The sequence below is a fragment of the Rhinatrema bivittatum genome, chromosome 15 (genome assembly GCF_901001135.1).
Source record: "Rhinatrema bivittatum chromosome 15, aRhiBiv1.1, whole genome shotgun sequence".
Classification (NCBI taxonomy): Eukaryota; Metazoa; Chordata; class Amphibia; order Gymnophiona; family Rhinatrematidae; genus Rhinatrema; species Rhinatrema bivittatum.
In genome coordinates, this window is record NC_042629.1 from 45,707,313 (window position 1) to 45,731,148 (window position 23,836).

The window sequence follows — 23,836 nt, forward strand, 5'->3', positions numbered from 1 at the left end:
GATACAGTAAAGCGCGGCCGCAGTTACCCCGTTTCTAACCCGCTGTGTACTCACAATTTGGCCGAGTAAGTCTAACCCGCGATTCACTATCTGTTTTTACCGATCCTTACCGCTTCTTTAACTCGACGCGTTTCCCTTTCCGCCCGCGACATGTATATGTATGTAAACGATCCGATTACGGCGTGTGCGCATGCGCCTTCGCTGCCTTGAGCGCCCATATTGGACCTACAGGCGTGCACGTATTCACCTTCGCCGGCGGGACTGCTGAAGCCGCTCTCTCTCGCCGCCCTTCTACTTGTACTGCTGCTGCTGGGGGCTTGCGTGGCCGTGGCCCGGGCAAGTGAGCGGGGGCTGGGGGAAAGTTTGGGACTGTGAAATTTCATCTCTGTCTGCTGGGGCTTGGATTGGGTTGGGTTGGTTTGGGACTGTGAAATTTCGTCTCTGCTGGGGGTTGGTTTGGGACTGTGAAATTTCATCACTCTCTGCTGGGGTTTGGCTTGGATTGGATTGGGTTGGTTTGGTTTGGGACTGTGAAATTTCGTCTCCCTTGTCCGTCCGAAGGAGGGTGCTTTGTTGCCCTCCCTGCCTCCGATCGCCGGCTGCTGGGGCTTGCTGGCGTTGGGCGCTCAAGGCAGCGGGGTCTGTAGGAGAACCATCCACTTCCTGGTACCTATCATTTCAAACGACATTTGAAATGACAGGTACCAGCGCACCCAGGATACTGTATAGGCCCTGTATAGCACCTATACAGTAAAATGGATTGCGCTTCATGGACGCGCGTTGGATGCGGCTTGCATTTGCATGCTATTTAAATACAGTATCGAGCGGTAGGTGATCCGAACTGTGCGTGCGGCAAAAGTGGGTGTGCCGGGCACTAACGCACCTCTTTCTACCGCACCTTACTGTATCGGCCCGTATGAATGCCAATCTCACAGGCTGATACAGTAAGAATCGCGGGAGAGCGGGCGCTCCCATGTTCAGTGCCCACTCTCCCGACACACACCCAGCCACCTCTCCTGGGCACACAGTTCTTTAATTAAATGAGGGGCCTCACTAATAAGGAGGCGCTAGGGACAATAGCATGTCCCTAGCGCCTCATTAGCGTAGTGGTGGCTGTTAGCGGTTCCCGATAACTGATGCTGTATTTTACCGGTGTTGGTTTCCGAACCTGCTGACAGCCACGGTTAGGAAAACAAACGCCGGTAAAATTGAACGTCCGTTTTTCTAACCGCTGACCAGTGGGCAGATTTTTTTTTATTTTTTAATTTTTGGTTCCTCCGACTTAATATCACTAGGATATTAAGTTGGAGGGTGTACAGAAAAGCAGAAAATACTGCTTTTCTGTACACTTTTCTGGGTTACTCAGAAATTGGCCGCACATTTTACTTTCAGTATCCCAGGGACTAGCTAATAGCAACATCAGCATGCATTTGCATGTGATGAGCGCTGTTAGTTTTCAGGGGGGTTGGCAATGCGTTTTCGACACGCTAAACCCCTTACTGTATAAAGGATAATAGATGCGCATCAAAAATACGCAGTCCATCGCATGCTTAACAGTGCGCTCAGCTGAGCACACCGTTCTGTAAATGCAGTATGTTCAGATAGCTTGCTCAATTCTTAAGGAAAATTCTTTTGCAGAGAAAAGGAAGTTAGACTAATATTTTCAAGTACAGAATATAAAAGCATGTGATGGTATTCTTGTTTTGACTTTCAAGCATTTCATTACAGCCATATCAGCTGTAATGTTTTGTAATGTTAATTTGACCGATATAGATGTTGGAGGTATTTAAGAGCTGAGCTTAATGGATCTCATAGCCTTCTTGTGTTTATCTGTATGTGTGTGCATGCAACTGTATGCTTCATCGAACAGAGCATATTCTAAATATACAAAATGGCTGCTAAGATCCAGCTATGAATAAAATTAGGCCTTGTGACATTATAGTAGAAATAATGGATAGGTAGCTTCCTGTCGCTTCCAGTCCAATGCTATTTATTTGTTACAGTGAAATTTATTTATTTATTTATTTATTTGAAGCTTTTATATACCGAGGTTTAGCGCATGCCTTCACCCCGGTTTACATTGAAACGAAACAATGATACATAGAACAAATAGTGAAACAAAAGTATATATAACAGGTCATGGAGCAGGTTGTAACAGGAAATAACTAAAATAGTTTAAGCCAAATAACGAAAATGAATATAGAAACGAAAAACGAGGAAGGTTATATACAATAGAGGGGGAGGCAGTGGGAGGAGGAAGGGGTAAATATCTGCGGAAAAGAGAAGAGGGGAGAAGTAGGTGGAGGCTTAAGGCATCATAATTGTAATTTGCTTAAGTCATCATTGAAAGTCTGGCTGAAGATCCAGGTTTTCAGTTCTTTTTTGAATGCTTTATTATCGATGATATTGGTTAGGTAGTATGGTAGGGCATTCCAGAGTTTTGGCCCAGCTATGGAGAGAGCTCTATTTCTGGTGTTCGTAAGCTTTGCCATGGGATATGTGGGTATTTCGAGAAGTCGTTTGTCAGAAGTTCTGGTGTTCCGTTGAGGTTTGTGGGGGTGGAACATTTTACTGACTGCAGAGTTATCTGTATTGTGTACTGCGTTATGGATGATCGTCAGGGTTTTGTATTCTATTTTCTGAATGATTGGTAGCCAGTGTAGACTTTTTAATACTGGGGTGATGTGATCCGATTTTTTATTTCCGGTCAGTACTCTAGCAGCGGCATTTTGCAGTAACTGTACTGGTTTTATGGTGGATTTGGGGAGACCTAGTAACATTGAGTTGCAATAGTCTAGGCTGCTGAAGATCAGGGATTGTAGTACTGTTCGGAATTCTTGATGGTGGAGGAGCGGTTTTAGGTGTTTTAGTACATGAAGTTTATAGAAACCTTCCTTGGTTTTGGTTGCTATGTTTGTTTTTAGGTTAAGATCTTTGTCGATCCATACGCCGAGGTCCTTTGTTAAGCTTTTTAGAGGTATGGAGATGTTGATTAGAAGAGAGTTGAGGGAGATGGTTTGGTCTGAGACGTTTCTTCCAATGAGGATACATTCAGTTTTATTCATGTTTAGGCATAATTTTAACTTGTTGAGCATATTACTAATTGTGGTTAGGTGTTTGGCAGCAGTGCGGAGAGCGTCTTCTATTGAGTTGGTGATAGGGATGATGAACTGAATGTCATCGGCGTACAGAAAGAAAGTTATTCCAAGACTGGAGATGAGGTGGCAGAGAGGGATTAGGTAGATGTTAAAGAGGGTGGCCGAAAGGGCAGAACCTTGTGGTACACCGGTGTCTAGAGGGAGGGGTTTTGATGAGATGTTATTCATAGTGACCTTGAAGGATCTGTTATTTAGGAAGGAGGTGAACCATTTGAGGGTGGTGTCGGAGAGGCCGATGTTTGTGAGGCTAGATAGAAGGATTTTGTGATCAACAGTATCGAATGCCGCGGAGAGGTCTAGGAGTATTAGGAGGTGGTTAATCTTGATGTCAGCACTTCTTAGAATTTCATTGGATAGATTGGCGAGAAGTGTTTCTGTGCTGTGATTTTTTCTAAATCCGTGTTGATTCGCGTGTAGTATGTTGTTTGATTCAAGGTGTTCGTTTAGTTGGGATAAAGCAGCTTTTTCTGTCAATTTACAAATGACAGTACAAAACATTTGTCAGTTGAATCCCCAAATAACTTTGCACTTTTATGACATTAGATTTGGAAACAGGGTGGTCTTATTTCTCTTCATATCTGCCGCAGCAGAAGAAAAGATTGGTTTATATTTATACCCACCAGACTGAGGCACAAAACTTTGTGTGACCTATGTACTGAATATGTTTGGAAATTGACTATAAAAATGAAGATCAATCTGCTTACAAACTCTGATGAATAATTTGAGCTGCAACTGCGGTCAGGTAAGTGAGACTTGTTCTTCATGGAGAAGTAGGACGAAATTCATCCACACAAGTGGGCAACTTTATCGATTGCGCCAATGCAGGACATGCTTTCTGTGAGTATTCCCATGTAGCTGCTGAAGTGAAAAGATGTTTTGCTCTGTCTTAACCACTTGTGGTAATTTGTTGGATTTTGATTTTCAAATTATTTTCCTTGCATGTCATTTTCTCCTGAGTCTTTTTTAAAAAAAAAAATTGAAATTAGAATGTCTAGATTTTTTAGAATTAGTTTAACTCTTATTTTCTTCACTTTCTGTTAATCGTGTCAGGGAAGAGAACGTCCAATCTGTGGATAAAATGCAGCCACAAAATGTTCAGCCGCAACTTTCTTATCTGTCTTCACTACTTGGGTCCTTTGCATGATATGACTAATTGTGCAGCATGTGGAATAATGTTCCTCTTGAGTGCTTTGCTTCAGAGAACTCAAGCTAAAGCAGCGGTTCTAAATTGGTATGTTGTGACACACGAAGTCTATCACTACACTTCCCGGCCCCCGCTGGCTCAGCTGCTCCCCCTGCCCCAGCGAGATGCAAACTCTTCCTCCGCCTAGGCTTGAAATGCTGATAGCCCAGGTGGAATGTGGCAGGAGAGCTGGAGCCAGTGGCACCAAGCAGGATGCTCTTTTCTTCCCACCCTCCACATTCTGGAAGAGGTGTGCAGTGGTCGCACGCGCAGGAAGGGGAAGAGACCATGCTAAGGTACAAGTGCGTGCAGCATGGCCCGGAGCAATATTAGCTCCTGCAGCCAGTGGGACTCCTTTCTCTAGGCCAGGAGGGTTATAAGAAGAGGCGGCTGCTGCTGCCGCTAGTGAGTGAGAAAGCGAGCATGTGTGATTGAGAGCCTGTGTGTGAGAGTGCATGTGTGTGTGTGGGTGTGAGAACTTGTTTGTGTGAGAGAGAGCATGTGTGTATGTGATTGAGAACCTGTATATGTGAGAGAGAGCACATATGTCTGTGAGTAATTGAGAGCCTATGTAAGTGAGAGACCTTGTGTGTGACTAAGAGGGGAAAGTTTCAAGCAAACCCCTCTCCTGCTTATTCACAACAATGTCAGGGCACCTGCAAATCCAATGTTCCCAGAAATGGAGAGCAGAGCATTTTTTTAATCCTTATTTTTAATTATTGGGTCTTTGTGTCTGTTTTGAAATATTTTATTGGTGTCTATAAATTTTTTATATAAGTTTTTAATTATTGGGTATTCCATTCATCATCTGTTTTGAAATAATCTGTTCTTTTTATTATGGTTTTACTGCTATTGATTTTATATTTCTTGTTTGTTTTATGAGGATTAGTGATGGTTCTCTTTTTCCTTTGTTGCATTGCATACAGTCTCTGGCTTGTAGTTTCTAGTTCAGTTTTTGTCTGCGTGTTTCTATTATGCTATATATCTCTTTATTCTTTGTTAGGCGCGGGTCTGCACATGTGACTAAGGTGAGGCAAATTGTTGGCATGTAGCTTCTGTGTATTTTATCTGATGTTTATATTCCGCTTTTCAGCACTTCAGAGCGGTTTACATTCAGGTACTGTAGTTATTTCTCTGTCCCCAGAGGGTTCACAATCTAAGCTTGTATCTGAGGCAATGGAGGGTAAAGTGACTTGCACAAGAAGCAGCAGTTTTGAACCTGGTCTCCCTGTAGGGCTCTAAAGCAGCCTGGTTTGTTCTGTTTTCCTAATAGGAGAAGTATTGGTTACTGTTTGAATGCTGGAAGTTGGGGCTATTCTGGTATGGCAGTTTATTATTTATGTAACTTCTTTTCTGAGAGAGTACCCTTATCTTTCCCTTATGTCACTCTTAACAATAAAAGTAATACAGGACCTTTTTTTTAAACTTCCATCGTGGATGGTAAAGAGCAGTATGTCAGAGATGTGATGATTTAATATTTTCACCCTCAATGAACTATTACCACAGAGGTCCTCAAGATAATTCACAGATGATATCACCTAAATTTTAAACCTGTTTTTCACCCATCTTCGCTTTACCCAACATCCAATTTAACCAGACTAACTCCAAATCTGAGCAAACTGCTAAGGAGCAGTTCTAATTCAAGATTTTCTTATCCCAAAAAGGTCAGGGGTTCTTTGCCCTATTCTGTATCTCAGGAACCTAAACAAAAACATCAAAAGAGAAAAATTCAAGATTAATTCACTCAGCACCATCTTTCCTCATTGGAAGTTGACAATTGGCTAATGAACTTAGCTCTGAAGGATGCTTCTTAAATGCATATTTCCATTCACGCTGATAACAGGAGCTATCTATGTTTCTCAGTAGCAGAGAAACATTATCAACACTGCATTCTCCCATTTGATCTAACAGCAGCTCCAAGGGTATTTACCAAATGCCTTGCAGTTGTAGTTGCCTATGGCAGGAGAAAGAATGCTTTTGTTTTTCCATATTTAGACGATTGGCTAATATTCTGCAGTTCCTCAAAAGAAGTGAAGCCTAGTGGTTAGAGCAGTGGACTGTGAACCAGGAGACCAGGGTTCGAGCCCTGCTGTCGCTCCTTGTGACCTTGGGCACTTTACCCTCCATTGCCTCAGGTACAAAACTTAGATTGTAAGCCCTCTGGGGATAGAGAAATACCTACAGAACCTGAATGTAAACCGGTGTGATATCTCAATTTAGATCAAATGTCGGTATATAAAAACAATAAATAAATAAACTTCATATTATGTTCTACACCCTCCTATCACTAAGTAGTGAACTTCCAAAAATCCCATCGGAATAATCAATTTGATTATGTATTCAAGTATGCTTCTATACAGGACAAGGATTTCCTTCCCTCTTCCAAAGAGGAACACCCTATTCCTGCACAGTGCACATTCTTTGGTTAGAGCAGTGGACTGTGAAGAAGAGACGGCTGAGGGGGGATATGATAGAGATTTAAGATCATGAGAGGTCTTGAACGAGTAGATGTGACTCGGTTATTTACACTTTCGAATAATAGAAGGACTAGGGCGCATTCCATGAAGTTAGCAAGTAACACATTTAAGACTAATTGGAGAAAATTCTTTTTCACTCAACGCACAATAAAGCTCTGGAATTTGTTGCCAGAGAAGGTAGTTAGTGCAGTTAGTGTAGCTGGGTTCAAAAAAGGTTTGGATAAGTTCTTGGAGGAGAAGTCCATTAATGGCTATTAATCAATTATACTTAGGGAATAGCCACTGCTATTAATTGCATCAGTAGCATGGGTTCTTCTTAGTGTTTGGGTAATTGCCAGGTTCTTGTGGCCTGGTTTTTGGCCTCTGTTGGAAACAGGATGCTGGGCTTGATAGACCCTTGGTCTGTCCCAGCATGGCAATTTCTTATGTTCTTATGTTCTTTGTCTAACTGGGTATCAGTATGTGTCAGAACATTCATGAAAATGTTAGGCCACAAGTTGTGTCACACATTTGCAGATGAGGGAAGCACAGTGGCACCTGAGCTTCATTGGAACCAACATTGGCTGTCAATGTCTCACAGGTTATGTCTCGGGGCTTCATGGAGGGGGCGGGTCAGGGGCGGGCCGGGGCGACTCTGGGGGTGTGGCAATGGTTCGGGGTGGGCCGGGAGGGTGGTCCCGAGTCCCCCCGCACTGCGGCCTGTGTCGGGGGATGCGGAGGCGGCGTGTGCAAGTTACGCCTTCTTCAAGCAGGCGTAACTTGCACAACAAAGGTAGGGGGGGGATTTAGGTAGGGCTGGGGGGTGGGGTAGATAGGGAGGGGAAGGTGGGGGGACGTGGAAGGAAAGTTCCCTCCGAGGCCGCTCCGATTTCGGAGCGGCCTCGGAGGGAACGGAGGCAGGCTGTGTGGCTCGGCACGTGCAGGCTGCTGATTTTGCGTGGCTCGGTGCGCACAAGCTGCCGATTTTGCGCAGTCTTGCGCGCGCTGACCCCAGATTTCATAAGATATGTGCGTATCTTATAAAATCCAGCTTACTTTTGTTCTCGCTGGTTGCGCGAACAAGTACACGCGTGCGTACTTATTTAAGATCTACCTCAATGTGTGTTAATTCCAATGCACCAGGGTTCATGCTGTAGAAAAGGAGAGACATGTTTTTCTATAGTTCTCAGAAAGGAGCTCTTGAATATTTAAGAGCCACTGCTGGTGGAGAAGGTTTTCATGGGTAATGATTCAGATGGACTGAATCAAATCACGGTGAACCTAGAAGATGTGGTAGGCCTGATTGACAAACTGAAGAGGAGTAAATCACCTGGACGGGATGGTATACACCCCAGAGTTCTGAAGGAACTAAAAAAATGAAATTTCAGACCTATTAGTAAAAATTTGTAACTTATCATTAAAATCATCCATTGTACCTGAAGACTGGAGGATAGCAAATGCAACCCCAATATTTAAAAAGGGCTCCAGGGGCAATCTGGGAAACTACAGACCGGTTAGCCTGACTTCAGTGCCAGGAAAAATAGTGGAAAGTGTTCTAAACATCAAAATCACAGAACATATATAAAGACATGGTTTAATGGAACAAAGTCAGCATGGCTTTACCCAGGGCAAGTCTTGCCTCACAAATCTGCTTCACTTTTTTGAAGGAGTTAATAAACATGTGGATAAAGGTGAACCGGTAGATATAGTATACTTGGATTTTCAGAAGGTGTTTGACAAAGTTCCTCATGAGAGGCTTCTAGGAAAAGTAAAAAGTCATGGGATAGGTGGCGATGTCCTTTCGTGGATTGCAAACTGGCTAAAAGACAGGAAACAGAGAGTAGGATTAAATGGGCAATTTTCTCAGTGGAAGGGAGTGGATAGTGGAGTGCCTCAGGGATCTGTATTGGGACCCTTACTTTTCAATATATTTATAAATGATCTGGAAAGAAATACGACGAGTGAGAATCAAATTTGCAGATGACACAAAATTGTTCAGAGTAGTTAAATCACAAGCAGATTGTGATAAATTGCAGGAAGACCTTGTGAGACTGGAAAATTGGGCATCCAAATGGCAGATGAAATTTAATGTGGATAAGTGCAAGGTGATGCATATAGGGAAAAATAACCCATGCTATAATTACACAATGTTGGGTTCCATATTAGGTGCTACAACCCAAGAAAGAGATCTAGGTGTCATAGTGGATAACACATTGAAATCGTCGGTGCAGTGTGCTGCGGCAGTCAAAAAAGCAAACAGAATGTTGGGAATTATTAGAAAAGGAATGGTGAATAAAACGGAAAATGTCATAATGCCTCTGTATTGCTCCATGGTGAGACCGCACCTTGAATACTGTGTACAATTCTGGTCACCGCATCTCAAAAAAGATATAATTGCGATGGAGAAGGTACAGAGAAGGGCTACCAAAATGATAAGGGGAATGGAACAACTCCCCTATGAGGAAAGACTAAAGAGGTTAGGACTTTTCAGCTTAGAGAAGAGACGACTGAGGGGGGATATGATAGAGGTGTTTAAAATCATGAGAGGTCTAGAACGGGTAGATGTGAATCGGTTATTTACTCTTTCGGATAGTAGAAAGACTAGGGGGCACTCCATGAAGTTAGCATGGGGCACATTTAAAACTAATCGGAGAAAGTTCTTTTTTACTCAACGCACAATTAAACTCTGGAATTTGTTGCCAGAGAATGTGGTTAGTACAGTTAGTATAGCTGTGTTTAAAAAAGGATTGGATAAGTTCTTGGAGGAGAAGTCCATTACCTGCTATTAAGTTCACTTAGAGAATAGCCACTGCCATTAGCAATGGTTACATGGAATAGACTTAGTTTTTGGGTACTTGCCAGGTTCTTATGGCCTGGATTGGCCACTGTTGGAAACAGGATGCTGGGCTTGATGGACCCTTGGTCTGACCCAGTATGGCATTTTCTTATGTGCTTATGTTCTCTTGTTGCTATAAGTTGCTGAGGGCAGAACATAGGTGCTAATCTGGATTTGAGTATCAGGCAGTGGTGACGCTTCTGGCTCACATCTGATCAAGTCTAATGCCAAACGAGTTGGGAAATACTGCCTTAGTGGACGCAGTTGTCGCTTTCAACCTGATGGATGGTCTCATCACCCCATCATGGTATGGTTTCTCTTTCAACTCTAGGAAACAGTACAGGTGGATCTCTTTGCAGCTCTGTTCAACCACACACTCTCTTTCTACCTTTTAATTTCAAAATAATTTCAAGTTAAGAAAGGACATAAGGAAGATGATTTTGATAGCTCCCTTTTGTCCACGTCAAATATGGTTTCTATGGCTTCAAATACTATGACTCAACCAGTACATCTTCAAATATTCCCAAGTCTCTTAAAACAAAACAGTGGATCACTTCTCCCCATCCTTCAGTCTAGGCCACGATCTAAACATAGGCAACATCTGCAATTACAGGGGCACAAACTTTTGAAGGCACCAATTGCCTAAGCTGAAGAGGAACCCTGCTCGTGCTTGCTTTACAGTTGTGTGTCAGCACTACTTCAAAAACAAAAACTTGCCATGGCACATTTGGCCCTACTGTACTCTGCGAGGGGGGGAATCCTGTGCCTTCGTTTCCATCCTACCTATGGGTATAAAAATCTTAAATCCAGTCCTGCCTGGAAGGAAGTTAGCCTTAAAAGATCCTCTCCTATGCACCTATATTTTTCCCTCTCGGCTGCCTTTTTCCAGCCTTTGTAAAAGCTTCAGTAGGGATGAACTTGGAAAATGTCACATAAACTTAGTTTGTTGCATTGATCGTTGTCCTGGAGCCTCGCACACGAGCCGGCTGCCAGCATGCGCAACTTACTTCAGGGCCTGACGACGTAAGTTGTGAAATTTAAAAAAAAAAGAAAGGTAGGAAATAGGGGTTGGAGAGGGGAAGGGAAGTTAGGGTAGGGGATAGGGAAGTTCCCTCCCAAGTCAGCTCCTTAATTTGAGTGGACTGGGAGGGAACTGGGGAAGGCCAAAATGTGGCACCGTGCGAGGTTGGCAAAAATCCTACCCCTCTTGCGCACGGCCCATCGATTTTATAACCAAATCAACGCGTGCGTGCAGCTATTAAAATCTACCCCATATTATTTTTCATGATATTTATATAAAATTCTGTACACCTCTTAGAACATGTGGAATTTGTTGTATATAAACCTTGGAAATAAAATACTCAAAGTTCCTGCGCTGGTGTAAACTTCATGGGTACTTTTTACCCACAAGGTCCATACCAATAATCAAAGCAAAAAGTATGGGGGTAGGATTGCTTTGATTATTGGCCCTGGAAAAAGTACCCAGAAAGATTTATGCTTGCTTTTTCTGCAGGTACTTTTTTCCAGGCAAAATGTGCATAATTTTGAAAATCCAAAAATATGCACATTGTTCCTTTCCCTGATCTAACCCTATCCGCAGGAACACAACCACCGTATTCAGGTAAAAGTATGTGTGGTGATTAATAATGCACCTACTTTTACGTGCATAGAAAATGGATGATTTTCAAAAAAAAAAATCCATTTCTGCAGGGAAACATTCAGTATACAACTTTCCTATGAGAAGATTGTAAGATTAAAATATATTTTTTAAGATAAAATAGCAAGCAGAATTGTGGATAGTGATACATACTCAGATGTAGATATGTATTAAGTGTAATGGGTGAGGGGTGCTCACACAGTCTGTGGTTCTGTGCAACACACAGTAAAGCAAAATCTTTAGCAGTCTAAAAAAGCTCTGGACAATGCACAACAAAGGTAAATAACATAATATACAAAAGACAAATGTCCTTGGTGTCGTCTGATAATGTTGCCTAAATATGTGACTGACTTTCCTGCTGGTGCTTAGAGAGTATTGAGGCACTGATAAGTCAAAGGTAATTAAGACCTGGGAATGCAAATAGCATAGCACAATCTTTAATAAAAATGGGCTCAAAAGTTTAGTATAATTTCCTAGTATAACAGTACACTGGTGGTAGGCATTGCTGAATTATAGAATTAAAAAAAAAAGATTTAAAAAATGTTTTGCCTTGAACCTTTAAATTATCTGTAGAATAGCTGTTTCCCAGATGGTAACTACACACGTAGGGTTTTGTTTTTTTAATCTTAAAGATATATCCCATTCTCCACAGATGAGCACGATGAATCAATCATACTAGTGAGTGATGTCATCTGATGGCACCGTGTCTGCCTTAGCACGTTCAGTTGAAATCCGCTCTACTGTGGCTGATTATCCTGCTGGCTGTGGAGTACATCTCATTACAGGTAAGCAACTCTTTTATCCTTAAATGTTCATATGCAGCCTTTTCAAGCATCTGAGTTTGATTTCTGGCTCAATCTTCTTAGGATAACTCCAATTCAACACTCTGCTAAAATAGCAGAATGCAGTCCTAGCAGCCCAGTGGCTAGCAAAGTGGGAAGTATGGGGTTTATTTCTAGTGTGGGCTTAGAGTTCTCCATCCTGACACTGTTTCTAAAGTAGAAACACAATCCCCAGAATGTGAGGAGATGGTAGGCCAAGTAATACATAGGCAACATCCGGCTGGTTGAAGAGTAGATCTGGAGATTGTGTCCCCATACTATACAGACTACTGAAGAAGATAAACACTGTAAATTTTTTTAAATATGCATTTACATGTTAGTAGAGGTACAAATCAACCAGTTTACAACAGATTACAGAATTCTTAAAATTCCCTTCCTAATTTGCAATTTATTGTATCAATACTTCTGGCATAGTTCCAACTCAGTAATTTCTCCTGAGGAAAATCCCCCAATGTCTAAAGAGGAAAGAAAATTAGACCTGTAGGAATTAATCTCAGCCCAAATACATCTTTAATATATATATATATAGATTTAGACAATGTATACAGTAAATACCTTATCTAGGAAGTGGTGAAAAAGTGTGTGTATGTTAGTTTGCATATGTATTCTATCCAAATGAAATGGTACAGCACCTTGAGATAATTATATATAGTCAAATCTAATTTAAATTATTTTATACATATTGTATTGTTAATTCTATCGTGGTCATTCCTAGGATAAATGGATATCAGCAACAAACATTTCTTTGGTAGTCTACCAAATTATTTTCTGACCTGAATAATAAAGCTTGAAAAATGGATATTTTTCAAGCTTTATTCTTCAGGCATATTCTTGCACATGAGCTTAAGATGATAAAAGAAAGAAACATTTACAGACAAAGAACAGAATAGGAATGTTTAATAGCAAGAAACATTAGTTCCTGGCTGCCCTAACTTTTGGGCATCTTATATAAAGTAAAAAGGTGATAGGCAGAATGGAAAATGCATTTATATGAAAACTTTATAAATCCTTATGTTAACAGTAGGCTTAGATACCAGGAAATTTCTTGAATGGCAGCTTCAGTTCTGTTTTTACCTGCTTTTATTACTGAGAGCCACTAAGGGTACATAAATGTACTGCTATTTCAGTCTTTGGATTATGAATACTAATTTTCTACATGGTAGTCTGCCAGATATACAAATAAGACTAATATTTTTCTCTCAAAGAATAAGTTGGAATGTTCTTACTAGAGATAGCCACAAAGTGAGATACCAGACTGTACAAAGGCAAAAATATTAACTTCCACCTTCATACTTTCTTTTTCACCATAGCTATATAAAAACGTGATGTAAACCTTTTGAGGCATTCTAGCTGGTATAGCTGGTCAGCGAATAACAATTTGGGCTGGAGCCACTTCATCCACAGTTGATAAACCTTATGTTATGACAGCTACAAATCCTGAAATCTAGATACTGGAGGAAGCTTTAGTAATCAGGTTATCAGCATTGACCTGTAGCAGGACAGTATGATTATAAACTACAGTACAGTCCCTTTCAATTACTTCTTATATGCATAATTTCACAACTGTATATTGCCTTTAAATTTATGGTTCAGAGCATTTCCTAAATTTGTCAAACATGACTAAATGTTTAACATTCCTCTTACATGTTGAGATGCTATGACAAAATCTTTCCACAGGACAAGGAAGATGTTGCTAATTGCATTTAATTTTTGGTCAAGGAGTTCTGAATAATTTGTGGAACTTCATGTAGTATGTAAGTGCTGTATTTCTTCCAATGATATTCCAGCATATGACCATCTTTAGTAATGCAAAGTATTTTGACAAAAGCATAAACTACATCTTCCTTTGGAAAGGGGCACTAGGGAGTGGAAGCAATGGTTTCTCAGGAAAACAAAAGAACAGCAACTAAAGAGAAAATGTAAACCAAACTAAATTCTATTATGAATGATGGACATGCTTACAAAGTACTGATTGTTTGCAATGCAGATTTTAAAAATAGAACAATTTTCTTTTTTTTAATATTTTTTCTTAATCTAGAAATGAATCCCCTTTTTGTCATAACATGCTTTTTCTGAGATGACAATTTGTCATGCAAATTTTTTGAAACTTTGTTTTGTTTTCATAAGTGCATTAACATTCTACTTTGTACAAGTTTTTTTTTCTTTTATCAGAAATGATTCTTCATGGTTTTCAAATATAAATCCTTGGAAAATTGACATGCTCTGCTGACCATTCAATTCCTTTTGGAAAACAGGAAGAAACTCAAGAATTAAAGGATCCAGTCCTCTGCCCTTTAAACTTTTCCGTGCTTACTGTGTGGTAAGTTTCCTTTGTAGTGAAATCAAACAAATGCTTTATTGGAGAATGATGTTTTCCAGTCAGGTGATGCTTAGCTTCAGGAAAATCCTCCAATTCCTTGTTAGTCATTTTCAACAAAGGAAGTACCATGGTTGAAAAAAGTTTAAAATTGGTACCATTTCTTGTCTTTGTATTTCAGCATCAACTGTAGCAGATACAAAAGGAAACAATATCAATGGTGACTAACATTTACCTAACTTTTCTAACCCCTTTGATAGAATACCTTGGAGAATGCAATAGCTTTTATTGGATGAACCAAAAGAAATTTGATACATTAATTAATGTGCATTAGTTTTTGAGGCCTTGGAGATCCTTTCTTCAGCTATCCAAAGTATCAAGCCCTAAAAACTATGCTTTAATGCCATTATATCATTCTTGGCATTTATCTCAAACAATATCACAGTCACCAAAGTTTCCTGGGACCAATTTAGCAACACATTCTAGTCCAACCCTTTTCATAAAGTGTCAAGTTAAATTAGACAGAAAAGACGGAGGATGAGTGGTATTTACAATATAGGCATGTTAGTATATTCTGCAAAAAGCAACAGTAATGAGGGTGGGAAATATCAGTAGAAGAGGACTGGAAGGCTCATCTGCATACTGTTCCCAGCATCCTCCAGGAGAGAGGACGCTAGAGGTCACAACAAGCGATCCAGGTTTCAAACTGCACAGCCCCAGCTTCCAGAGACCCCGCACCCTTTGCAGTAGAAGAGGACTGAAAGCGCGTGCCATTAGGAGTGCGAATCTGAAACCTCTCAATCCTTTGAGTGAAGATCAACTTAATGGTAGTTGAAATAGCTTTGGGAAATCTGAGAACTAAAAAAAAAAAAAGTTTGTAGAGAGGTGTAATAGGGATATGTTCTTTAGAGTTTGTGTTTGAGATAATAAGCAAGGCAGAGGGAGTTAATTCTAGTATTTCTTTCCCTCCCACCTACCCCTAGCTCAACCCTTGATTTTTAGGCAAGAGACACTCTCATTAAAAATCAATCAGGCTCTTATCTTTCAGACACTTGAAAGGTTTTAATGATCCAAAGACTACGACAAACCTTTTCCATCGGAAAAAAATCAGCAGAACCAGGGGTCACGATTTGAAACTCCAGGGAGGAAGACTCAGAACCAATGTCAGGAAGTATTTCTTCACGGAGAGGGTGGTGGATGCCTGGAATGCCCTTCTGGAGGAAGTGGTGAAGACCAAAACTGTGAAGGATTTCAAAGGGGCGTGGGATAAACACTGTGGATCCATAAAGTCTAGAGGACATGAATGAAGAGTGGGTGGCTCACGGGAATGACGGCTACTGCCTGGAGATAATACCCTTATTCAATAAACATTCACACAGTTAATGCGACTCCAACAATGCTCTAAACTTCAACGGCAAGAGGAAAAGTGGAAAAAAGGATTTGCATTCACAAAAAAGTGGGGAGTAGCTTGCTTGTTACGGCGGTTACTACCCCAAACCAAATAAGCCTGATACTTCACTTTTAATACATATCCAGCATAGCTCTCTGCTTCAATGGCAGGGGGAATGAAGAAAAGTGGATCTATATCCAGACAACAACCAACAAGGACTGAATTACATAGTCTGAGTAAACAAAAGCATGGGTGTAGCTTGCTATTGTGTCGGTTACTACCCCTAGCTAAGCTAGATATTCATTTAGATGCAGTTCCAACACTGTTCTCTACATTAATGGTGGGGGTGGAAGGGAAATAGAACAAAAAGGTTACTAAGAGCCAAGACTAACAGAAGTATGAGGAAAAAAAAAAGTGCAAAGCTTGCTGGGCAGACTGGATGGGCCGTTTGGTCTTCTTCTGCCGTCATTTCTATGTTTCTATATTGCACCATCCCTTATTGAGAGTTTAATCATCCCCTTGTAGGTCACTAGCAGATTAATTAGTGAATACACCTATAAATTTAAAGTACTCTATTCCACCTCCCTTAACAACCTAAACTTAACAAGGAAGGCAACAAAATTAAGATGAAGGCAGCAGTCCAGCAGCATGATGGGGGCTTTCCAGTCTTTTGCATTGAGTGTCACATTTATGATTTTTTACCCACCGGTGAGAGGTTTGTATGTGTGCACCTGGTGCAAAGAGCTCCTGGCTCTCGGAGAATAAGTCTGATCACTGGAGGCTATAGTGGCAGACCTGGAGGAGCTGAGACAGTCAGAGAGGTACATTGATGAGATCTTCAGGGTCATAGTAGCCAAGACCCAAATCCAGTCTGGCAGCCCCAGATCAGAAAGGTCTCCCGGTTGGAGAGTATCACCCTGGTGTAGCAGGAAATGATCGTGTAGCAAGGATATGCTCTGCAGGTGATACGGTGTCCTCTTGCACTGAGGACACGTTTCCCAGGGCTATAGGCCAGGAAGGAAAGGTTAGATTAGCCATCATAGTTGGTGATTCGATTATTAGAAATGTAGAAGTCTTTCAGGGTCTTGAGCCTTATGTTATTAGATAAAAAACAAACACCCTCACTATCATGTTATTACAAGCAGCTACGAACCTGCATAAGATTTGACCCAAGCCCGCTGTTAGCTGAACGATGGAATGCTGACGGAGTTTTTAGCATCTCTGATACCATGATCCGATCCAGTTTCCTCTCAATATCTACAGTGTCACTTAACATGTACTTCCATGAAATGCAGTATAAGTTCCTATGGAGGGCGTTCATTTCCACCACACTTGCCTTTCACTCTCATTTGGTTCCCTCGTCATTGTGTGGGAAGTGTAGGTGGGTGGAAGGTTCGCTCTCCCATTTGTTCTGGGGATGCTGTCATATTAAATGGTTTTGGAATAAGATTGTACGATATTTGACGGAACTTTTGGGCATTACCATAACACCCTTACCTCAGTTGTTGCTATTTGACTGTATTCCACCCTCACTGGTCCGCAGCCTGGGCTTGTGCACCTTTGTTAAAAAAGCATGTTACGTAGGGAAGAAACTCATATTACTAAACTGGAAGGTTCCGGTTCCACCCTCCTTTTGGGCATGGCGAAATCATCTACATCGGATGATGCAGATGGACTGTATGACTTTGAAAGAATCCCCTGCTCTTCGACAGAGGTTCGTGCAGATATGGGATGCATATATCCAATCTTTGCCGCATCGACCCAAGAGTTTGATTTTAAACAATTAATGGTGTGCCTTATGCTATTTCCTTAAGGTGCTGGTGCCCCCTCGTAATACTGTATCGCCTATAATGGCTCCTTCCCTTGCTGGTCCCCAAAGGAAAAGGGGGGGGGGGGGGGGGGAGGAAGATCTGAGCGAGGGGGAAATGGATTGGTCACAATGCTACCTTTGTACGTTCTGCTATGATAATCTGTGTGGCTGCATAAGGATCCATGTATCTATTGCAGTGGTTGTAAGTGTTTTATTTGCAAAACAATAAAAATGGTTAAACAAAGAGCAGAAATGTAGATAGCCGGGTGGCTGGTGGACATGAGGACCACCTGGTAACTGGCCTGCCTGGTGCGAAGGTGGCAGACCTCATCCGTCACTGCTGGGGAGGAGCCAACTGTCATTGTAAACGTGAGCACCACCAACATAGGAAAATGTGGGCGGGAAGTTCTGGAAGCCAAATTTAGGATTTTAGATAGAAAGCTGAACTCCAGACCCTCCCTATTCCACATGCAGGTCCACAGAGGCAGGCAGAGCTATGGAGTCTCAATACGTGGATGACACGATGCTGCAGGGAAGAGGGATTTAGTTTTGTAAGGAACTGGATAAGCTTTTGGGGAAGGGGGGAGACTTTTCCAAAAGGACAGGTTCCACCTTAACCACAGTGGAACCAGGCTGCTAGTGCTAACTTTAAAAAGGAGATGGAGCAGTTCCTGGATGGAATAAATAACTGCTTCTTGGAGCAATTGGCTCAGGAACCAATGAGAGGGAGCTATTTTAGATTTATTTCTTAGTGGAGTGTGGGATTTGGTGTGAGTGGTGTGGGGCCACTTGGCAATAGTGATCATAACATGATCAAATTTGAATTAATGCTGGAAGGGGGATAATATATAAATCTACAGGTCTAACACTAATTTTTCAAAAGGGAAACTTTGATAAAATGAGGAAAATAAAAAAAAACTGAAAGGTGGGGCTGCAAAGGTTAAAAGTGAACAAAAGTGTAGACATTGTATAATAATATAATCTTAGAAGTGCAGTCCAGATGTTTTCCACACATTAAGAAAGGTGGAAGGAAGGCAAAACGATTACTGGCATGGTTAAAAGGTAAAGTGAAAGAGGCTATTTTATCCAAAAAAATCCTTCAAAAATTGGAAGGAGGATTCATCTGAAGAAAATTGGAAAAAGCTTAAGCATTGTCAAGTTAAGTGTAAAACATTGATAAAGCAGGCTAAAAGACAATTTGAAATGAAGTTGGCCATAGAGGCAAAAACTCATAATAAAAACGTTTTAAAACATATCCAAAGCAAGAAACCTGTGAGGGAGATGGCTGGACCATTAGATGACTGAGGGGTTAAAGAGGATCTTAGGGAAGATAAAGCCATTGCAGAAAGACTCAGTGAATTCATTACTTTCTGTTTACTGATGATGTTAGGGAGATACCGGTGCCAGAGATGGTTTTCAAGGGTGATGAGTCAGATGAACTGAACCAAATCACTGTGAACCTGGAAGATGTAGTAGGCTAGATTGACAAACTAAAGAGTAGCAAATCACCTGGACCGGATTGTATGCACCCCAGGGTTCTGAAGGAACTAAAAAATGAAATTTCAGATCTATTAGTTAAAATTTGTACCCTATCATTAAAATCAACCATTGTACCTGTAGACTGAAGGGTGGCCAATGTAACCCCAATATTTAAAAAGGGCTCCCTCTCCTTTTCTTGCTCAGTATATTATTAGTAAAACTGCATCTCAGTGCCATTGCCACTTACCACCTTCAAGAGGATGGAAAGCCAATCTACACATATTTTCTGGTACAGAAGTTCATGAAATATTTGTAGAATAAGAGACCACCAGTTGCCAAGCCACCAATGCCATAGGATGTCAATGTTGTTTTGGTGCAACTGATGAAGCCTCATTATGTTATGATTATGCCTGCTACACAGCCTTCCCTCCAGCAGCCTTGCTTACAGCCACTCTAGCCGCCTCCTTACTAATCATTTGACTCTGTATTTCAAGACGTTTTTAGCCCAGCCCCTCCAAGCACTCCTTGCATGTTCGAGTCTCCTTGGATCTTTGACCTGGCCATCCTTGCTTCTTTGTATTTTTGTGTCTTTTGGCCTTTTGGGCCTCCCGGCCTTGCTCTGTGGCCTTCCCAGCCTTCCTTTGTGGCCTCTTGGGCCTTTGTGTTCCACCTTGCAGCTTTTGGGCCTTCTAGGTTCACCTAGCCCTGCTTTGTGCCTTGTTTGGGCCTTCTTGTTTATTATTTTCTTGTCTTTGTCTAGTCATGTCCAGTCCAGTCCTTGACCTGCCCTGTCCAGTACAGTATCTGTCTCCAGCCGGTGCCTGGTTCCAACTCACAGCCTGTGCCTAGCTCCAGCTCCAGTCCTACTTCTAGGCAGGTTCCAGTTAAGTCTTGCCTGCCATGAGAACCCAAGGGCTCAATCTGTGGTAGAGGTTGCTGGTACAGGCAGAAGATCCAGTCTGGCCCTGATCCCAGCCTGCCTGACCGTGACACACTATGAGCCATTAGAGTCAGCTTCCATAAAGTTTCTTACCTGGAAAGTGGCATTTCCAGTTGCTATCACTTCGGCTAGAAGAATCGATGACCTACAAGTGTTGGTTCAGTACTCTCCATACCTACAGTTTTTTCACAACAGGATGGTGCTCCGCACTCATGCTGCCAAAAATGATTTTGGCTTGCCATTTAAATCAAGCTATTATTTTGCCACGTTCTTTCCAAGACCTCAAGCACATAAAGGGGAGAAGCCCCTCCATTTATTGGACTGTAAAAGGACTTGGCTTCTTATTTAAAGTGAACTCAACCACATTGGCAGACTTCTCACCTTTTTATCTCTTATGATGCTTACAAACTGGGAATAGTTGTTGCCAAGCACACATTGTCTAATTGGCTAGCAGACTGCATCACAGATTGCTATGCTGTGGCTGGTCTTCAGATCCCACACTCTGTCGAGATTCATCAAGAAAGAACCACAGTTACCTCAGTGGCATACTTAAGAGCCACTTTCAGTGAAGACATCTGCAAAGCTGTAACTTTGCCATCAGGTCACACCTTCATATCGCATAACTTTCTAGACCAGTGGTTCTCGACCTTTTTTCGGCCGTGACACACCTGACAGATGGTTCTCACTTGTGTGACACACTGAACATGTGACAGTCACGGGGCAAAATGTAAATATACATTCTGCATCCTCAGGAACCCAGTCGACCCCCAAAAATGGGTGCAGAGTAGAACTAGGGCGCATTACCCCTACAGCTCACCATACAAAAAAAGATATTCTGGATCTGATGACATCTCAGTAAGAGCAAAACAAACTCTATTGGCAGGCATAATACCCCTCCTTATGACAGTAATTTACCACTACAACTATTTAACCAGGCCCTAAACACTAATACACCTCCTATTAGGAAAACAGAGCAAGCCAAGCTGCTATAGATAGATACCCACTTAGAAATAATTGTAAAACTATACTAATAAATGTTACAAAACAGCTGATGGACAGAATAACATCCAACAATTAAAAACTCGTAAAAATGATTAAAAATTGTCCAAATATCAATGAAATATTTCAAACAGCAGACACATAACATAATACCCAATAATTAAAATGGCAGTCAATCAAGAAAAATAAACTTAAAAAGCTGCCTTCACTTACCCTCTCCAGCAACTCTCCTACTCCTTTCCCTTGCAGGCCAATAGCACTCACCAGAAGCAGCAGTGGCTGCTGAAGCTCTGTCCTCCAGAGTCCTCTTCCTTAGGGCCTACAACCAGTCACAACCAGTTTCTGTCTCACATAGACCAGTAACTTCCATAACTAGTATCTCTTCCTCACATACACACCAGTCACCTCCCTGACCAGTCTCTGTCTCTCTCTCACACACAGTTACCTCCCTGACCAGTCTGTCACACACACACCAGTCATCTTCCTGACCAGTCTGTCTCTCTCACAGAAACACATCACCTCTGACAAGTCTCTCTCTCTCTCTCTCTCAATCACACACATGCTCTGTCACTTACATACAAGCTCAAATTTACTCTGTCACTTACAACCACACACACACACACTGCCACTCATGCACCCATTGTACCACACACACACAAATGTGCCACTCACACAGCCAGGCACCCATTCTACCACACACACACACACACACGCTGTCACTCATGCACCCAGGCACTCATTCTACCATACACATACAAGCTCACATGGAGCCTCTTCTCATTGTTTGGCCCAATAAACCTGGCCTCCACTTATCAGCCGCCGCTGGCTTGACCTCCGGCGGCTTGCAGCGTCTCTCCAGCTGCCTCCGGCAGTGTGCAGGGTCTCTCCATTCTTCAGCCGCCGGCAGCATCTCACCATTATTCGGCCCCGCTGGCGGCAGCGCGCAGCGTCTCACCATTATTCAGCCCCGCTGGCGGCAGCGCGCAGCGTCTCACCATTATTCTGCCCCGCCGGCGGCGGTGCACAGGTCTCTCCACTCTTCAGCCGCCAGCAGCGTCTCTCCATTCTTCGGCCCCACCGGTGGCAGCACACAGATCTCTCCACTCTTCAGCCGCCAGCGGCGGCACACAGGTCTCTCTACTCTTCGGCCCTGCCGACCTGGCCTCTAACAGTGGCGCGCAGCATCTCTCCATTCTTCAGCCCCGCCCCTAGGGAGAAGGGAAGCACAAGCAGGGCAGTGGAACAGCGGGAGCCGCGACACACCTGCTGGTGCTTGGCGACACACCAGTTGAGAACCGCTGTTCTAGACAATCTGTCCAGAAATGACAGTAGCTTTGGGCAAGCAATTTGTGCAGCCTGTTCACCAAATAGTCCATTCTTCATAGAGGGGTCTGGATTGCTTTTTTTTTTTTTTTTTTTTAGTAAGCGCTTCATCACTCACCCGTCAGCTTGAGACTTTCCAAGTGTCATGGCTAATTCAGCCTTGCTTGTTGATGAAGAAAGCAAGTTTACTTACTATAGATGGGGTTCTCTGTAGATAGCAAGATGAACTAGCCATGTTTAATACCAGCCCACATCTCTGGAGAGTTAACTACCTAACTAAAACTAAGCTCTACAATCGACTGAGGGGCATATGAGGCAGTGTGCATGCAGGAGCTCCCATGTATGATCAGTAGTAAAACTTTACAGAGCTAAAGAGAGAGATCCATTTGGTGCCATCATCCAATCTTTGGTAAAAGAAAAATACAATCATGTCACCCCATTTCTTCTGGATTTGCATTGATTCTGTCTCCTTATGGATACAGTTGGGTGTTTAACGTTCAAGGCCCTTTGTTGGGGCATCTCCTCATCTCTTGACAGCTTTCAGGTTCCTTATTACCCTCAGCAATTGCTGCATTCCTCTCAACAAGCACTATTAGTATTACCTTCCCCAAAGGATATCAGGCTGGAAAGAACCAGGGAAGTCTGTTTTTCTTTAGCACCTAGTCTTTGGAACTCTTTTCCACTGGCTCTCCATTTGGAGAAAGATTATTTGAGTTTAGGAAGGCCTTGAGACCTACCTGTTTTTATTTTCAAGCCTTTCCCTTCAACTAGGAGCCCATACTCAGTACCTTACATTATGCTGATTGATGGATTGTCTTTTATTGTTTGTCTTTATTAATTGATTTTGAGATTTGATTCTTGTTTTTATTTTTTTTTATTCTTGCATTGGTTTATTATTTTGTTTTATTTCATACCTATTTAGGATTATGTTATTTCCTTTTGTTTTGTTTTTATTTCAGTGTATTTATTCTGTTACTTTATGTTTTTGAAAATTTCAGTTTGTACATGGCAGTTTACATGGGTACGATTTTCAATTAATAAAGTAATAAGTAAACTAAATTAAACTAAATGTGTCATGACTAATTCATCCTACTTTCTATAGAGACCCCCATTTATAGCAGCAAACTCACTTTACACTTCAGGCAGACCTTGAAGCCACTGGTCCACTTCTTTGATATGGTAAGAAAAATAAATATAGAAAAATCAAAAGATGAAGAAATCTTCAAAAAGATAGGCAACCAGAGAGCTTGAAAAAATTGTCTGAAATAGATTGCTAAGTGCTTGTGACTGGAAAAGAAACAAAATCCCTTATGACAACTAGCAGAATAATGTATAAGTAAAGAAAACTAAAAAAAAAATGCCAAAAAACAGTCTAAGATTTTTTTTGGGTGATAACACAAACATAGAAATTATGGCAGAAAAGGACCAAATGGGCCATTCAGTCTG

At 41.8% G+C, this 23,836-nt stretch overlaps 1 protein-coding gene across 9 annotated transcripts in view; it reads right to left on the reverse strand.

The window, feature by feature from the left end:
• Positions 1-12,071: 12,071 nt before the first annotated feature.
• Positions 12,072-23,836, reverse strand: part of STXBP5L (syntaxin binding protein 5 like) — a 779,311-nt gene continuing 767,546 nt past the window's right edge. For all 9 annotated transcript variants that reach the window (XM_029578338.1, XM_029578339.1, XM_029578335.1 and 6 more), the window contains one exon: positions 12,072-14,636. In XM_029578338.1, coding sequence (XP_029434198.1) covers positions 14,595-14,636 — 42 coding nt within the window. In that variant the 3' untranslated portion in view covers positions 12,072-14,594. The remainder of the gene's footprint in view (positions 14,637-23,836) is intronic.